We start from the raw sequence: 3,918 nt of genomic DNA, 5'->3' as shown, positions 1-3,918 counted from the left end.
CCATACGGTTCAAACATCCAGGGATAGGACAGAAGCTGATTTAAGACATTCCCAAATTGTCCCAAAACATTTTAAACACAGTATAAATTACATGGTACTTTAAATGAATAGGTCAAGTATAATACAGTACAAGGTAGGTACAGAACGGTTACAGGAATTATTTTTCTCTCTCTATCCCTCCACATTATCGGATCAATGAAACGCACTGACATGCACAAGCCACTGACCAGTTGACCTCTCGTGCCCCATCACCACGTGCGCAGCTGATCCTCTTTCAACCTCCTTTCGCTGCACCTGCAGCGTGATCTCCATGGGAACATCGTCACGCACGAGGAAGTGTTGTGAGGACTAGTTGACAGTGAATTCGATTAGCATGGCAGCAGAGGTAAGATTGGTGAGTTTTCTCCTTCAGTTTCTCCTCTCTCTGGGAACTCTCTCCTTGTCGGTGATGTGCTCGGTCCCGTGGGTGTCTCTTCCGGTTAGGATACCTTCCCGGAGCGCTCGTTAAATGCCGGTTAGCCTGCTAAGAGGATGTCCTCGACGTTGACACTGACCATACGGCAATGCCATTGGGGCTTTACTGTAGCCGGTTAGTTAATTAATGTTGGCTACAGTCGGCTAACGTTGCTAGTTAAGTCAAGCTGACTGAGCTCATTTTAACTATGATGCAAAGTGCAGTAATTATACTGATGCTGCTGTTTAATGCATGCTGTTCCTTTCAGGACTCGTCTACAGTTTACTGTTGTGTCTGCTTGTAGTCGCAACGTTAATTAGCAGCATGCTACCAGCTGTGGCATCCATGGTCCTTTTCATTACTTGTAGGTGCCAGACGTTTCTGCAGGCTAGAGGAGACGTAGTACATAGTTGTACTGTAATTGTTACTATTGGTTGTATTCAACCAGTAGCTAAATTTTAGAAACTGTCACACTGTGACCACTTGGAGGGTCCTGAAGTTGGTGTAGTACATCTGAGAGATACACCATTCACTTACTATCTTTTCATAGAGCTTTATAAATATACTGCATTTTTCAGAGACTTGGAAAAGTTTTCAAAAGCTCCATAAAAAGTTTGTAAGTGTTGTAAGTGTGTAAACTTAAATTTCGAATATTTAATCTGAGATGTGTGTTTCTAAAGTCAAGAATAAGTTCCAAACTCAAAATGATGTTGACTTGGCCAGAGTTGCTTGTAGTTATTATGTAGAATTATTGGATGTTTACATCTTCAGGCCATTAAAAGTATTCAAAAACGACAATCTGAACCACTGTTGCACAGCGTTCTTCAAACCGTGCACGATGCAAAGTGGGGCATTGTGTATGGAAGTTATATTGACAAAAGTGTACGCATTGTCTTGCAGGCAGTTCTGCCTAGGAGGGCCGACCCCACTGAGTTAAAAGCCATTTTTGAAAAGGTACAATTTTACCTATGTATTTCCCCCCTCTTGTGAAAGAAGCTTTTCACACATGATTCAATTTATGTTTATTTCTTTTTTTTTAATCAAATTCTAAGGCTCAGCATGCGTCCTTGTGTCTATCTGTTTTTCCCTTTACAGTATGCCAGCGTCAAGAAGAATGACGAGTGCTTCATGTCACCGCAGGACTTTGTGAGTCGTTTTCTCTATGCCCACACAGACATCCAGCTGTCAGACGAGGCTACAAAGCTGCTGGCTGGAGTGGTGGATCAGAAGAAAGATGGGTTGGTTTGTCTCAGGTTTCTCTTTTAATATTAGCCGGTCTGATCTTTTTACATAAATTAAGATGCTGGTAGATAATCCTTGCACCTTGGAGGGTATGCTTATGTAATTAACTGCTATTTTAAGTGGAATGATGTGTCGTACAGTGACAAGATATATAGATTTCAAATATATCCATAAATCATTTTACAAAATTATGAAAATAGGGGATCAACAACCGAGTGTCTCATGAGGGTTGTACTGATTGAAAATATCTCTGGCAGAAGTTGCTGATCTGTAAAATTGCTATGCTGTGTTTCTCTTTAATCCACAAATGTATCTCTCCTCATTAAAGCCAAATGCTAAGTAGTGAGCGTATGAAAGACTCTTATCAAAGCTATCAGTACATGTATTATTTATCCCTTTGTTCTGATGTGACTACCTTTCTAGTGTTATTTTGCATTTTATAAACAAACTTGTGACTGAATCCTTTGGTGTAAAAAATTCACAGAGGGATGTTCATACTTGAATTATATAGCAAATAGACATCAAACCACCAAAGGCCCCTTTCAGGTGTTTCCTTCTTTGTAGATACACCTCCAATTTCACACTTACTCCTCCCCCCAACCCCATCACACTGTTTTTTTTTTTTTTTACATTAATATGTATGTATTTAATGATACATAATGATGGGTAATAAAATGTTAGGCTAAGTCAAAAAAGATTTTTTTTAAACACATTGCCATGGTAACCACCTGGGCTTCTACAAAGAGCAAAGTGCACATGGCTGCGTAGTTCTATGTTATTACATCTGCTTTAAGGTGTGTGTGAGTGCGTGTATGCGCACAGAGGACGGTGAGATGGAGTAGTGGGGGTTTTGGAATTGGAAAAAGAGAGAGCAAGGCACACACACACACACACACACACACACACACAACACACACACATGCATTGTAATTGCCCATGCTATTCAGGAGCACTATGTTGCATTGTGCGGCTTTGGAACAGGATAAATGGTGGCCGTGGCATCAGGGTAAATCTATTAGGAACCCATGGCCCAGGCTTTGTATCTAAACCTCATTTTGGCTTTGTGGAGGGGAATACAAATGATATGGGGGCAAAACAGGGAAAAAAGTCTGTTTAGACCTAGGTTTAGATGTGATTTGTTTTTTTGATATAGTTGATATTGTAAAGGTCTAATGATGCCCTTACTTTATTTGTTATTTTCCTCCTGAACTTTGATAGATAAATGATTTGACGAGACAAAGAGTCCGGAGTTATGAACACAATACAAATGTGGATATAAAAAGTAGAGATGTGGCAACATCAGCACCGTCCGTGGTAGCTGGAAACAAATCAAGCATTAATCTGTGCAAACCTTATGAAAAGAACGGGGCGCAACAAATAAAACAAAACAAACAACATTAGTAACTGTATTGTCATCCAACTCACTCATTCTCATGCTAATATGTCTGTGAACAACAACTTTTGGTTTGTACCTGAGCGTAGTATATTTGAAGGTAGTGTGCCTGCTGCTGTTTTTGCCAGATAGGACTCCATATAAACAAGATGAGTCAGGGGTAACAGATTTAGCAGGGGGTCGGATGGCAGGAAGTATTCTCGCTTACTTTTCTGTTGGGGTAGTATCTGTGTAATTTTACTTGGATGCCAGTGTGTATGTAAGTGGTTTGGTGTGTAAACAGTGAAAATGCATTTGTCTGCCTCCCTGTGACTGTGTAAATCAGGGGATATAGTGACAGTTGTAACAATCTGTTATGTGGAAATCACTTTTTTCCCTCTTATTACTTATTCGTACTGCTCCCAGTTAGACAGACAGACAGAGAGAGTGGGCACTGTAGTTTATTTTATGACTTATTTATGTCCTCTCTTTTTTTACTCCGCTCTCATCTTTCTTTACACTCTTCCACATACCATGATGCACTCTGTGCTCCTTCCATTTCGTTTTGGCTCCTTCTGACTCCCTACCTTTCTGCTTCTCCATTTCTTCTTCCCTCTGAAATTTTGATCGAAGCATCTGTTCAAGTGTGAAAAAACACTTCCCCCCATAGACTCTTGGAGGATTGAAAAAATGGAAAAAAACTTTGTTAAGGGAGCGTGCTGGGAAAATAGCTGTCTGCCAGCTGCTGTGGGTATTCTGAACTTGTACTGGTGGGTGTCCACTCTCAGAAACCAAACAGATACTGCCAGCTAGCAGGTGTGCGTGTGTGTGTGTGTGTGTGTGTGTGTGT

General features: G+C 40.6%; 1 protein-coding gene across 2 annotated transcripts in view; it reads left to right on the top strand.

Annotated features, from left to right (window-relative positions):
• The first annotated feature begins 277 nt into the window (after window positions 1-277).
• Window positions 278-3,918, top strand: part of slc25a13 (solute carrier family 25 member 13) — a 46,038-nt gene continuing 42,397 nt past the window's right edge. The window contains exons 1-3 of one of the 2 annotated variants that reach the window (XM_032535770.1): window positions 278-394; window positions 1,355-1,408; window positions 1,550-1,692. In XM_032535770.1, the coding sequence (XP_032391661.1) occupies window positions 374-394; window positions 1,355-1,408; window positions 1,550-1,692 (218 nt within the window). In that variant the 5' untranslated portion in view covers window positions 278-373. The remainder of the gene's footprint in view (window positions 395-1,354; window positions 1,409-1,549; window positions 1,693-3,918) is intronic. The other variant, XM_032535771.1, reaches the window with a different exon arrangement.

Source organism: Etheostoma spectabile, chromosome 14 (genome assembly GCF_008692095.1).
Source record: "Etheostoma spectabile isolate EspeVRDwgs_2016 chromosome 14, UIUC_Espe_1.0, whole genome shotgun sequence".
Taxonomy (NCBI): Eukaryota; Metazoa; Chordata; class Actinopteri; order Perciformes; family Percidae; genus Etheostoma; species Etheostoma spectabile.
The sequence above is the reverse complement of the archived record's forward strand: the minus strand, read 5'-3'. Positions and strand labels throughout refer to the sequence as shown.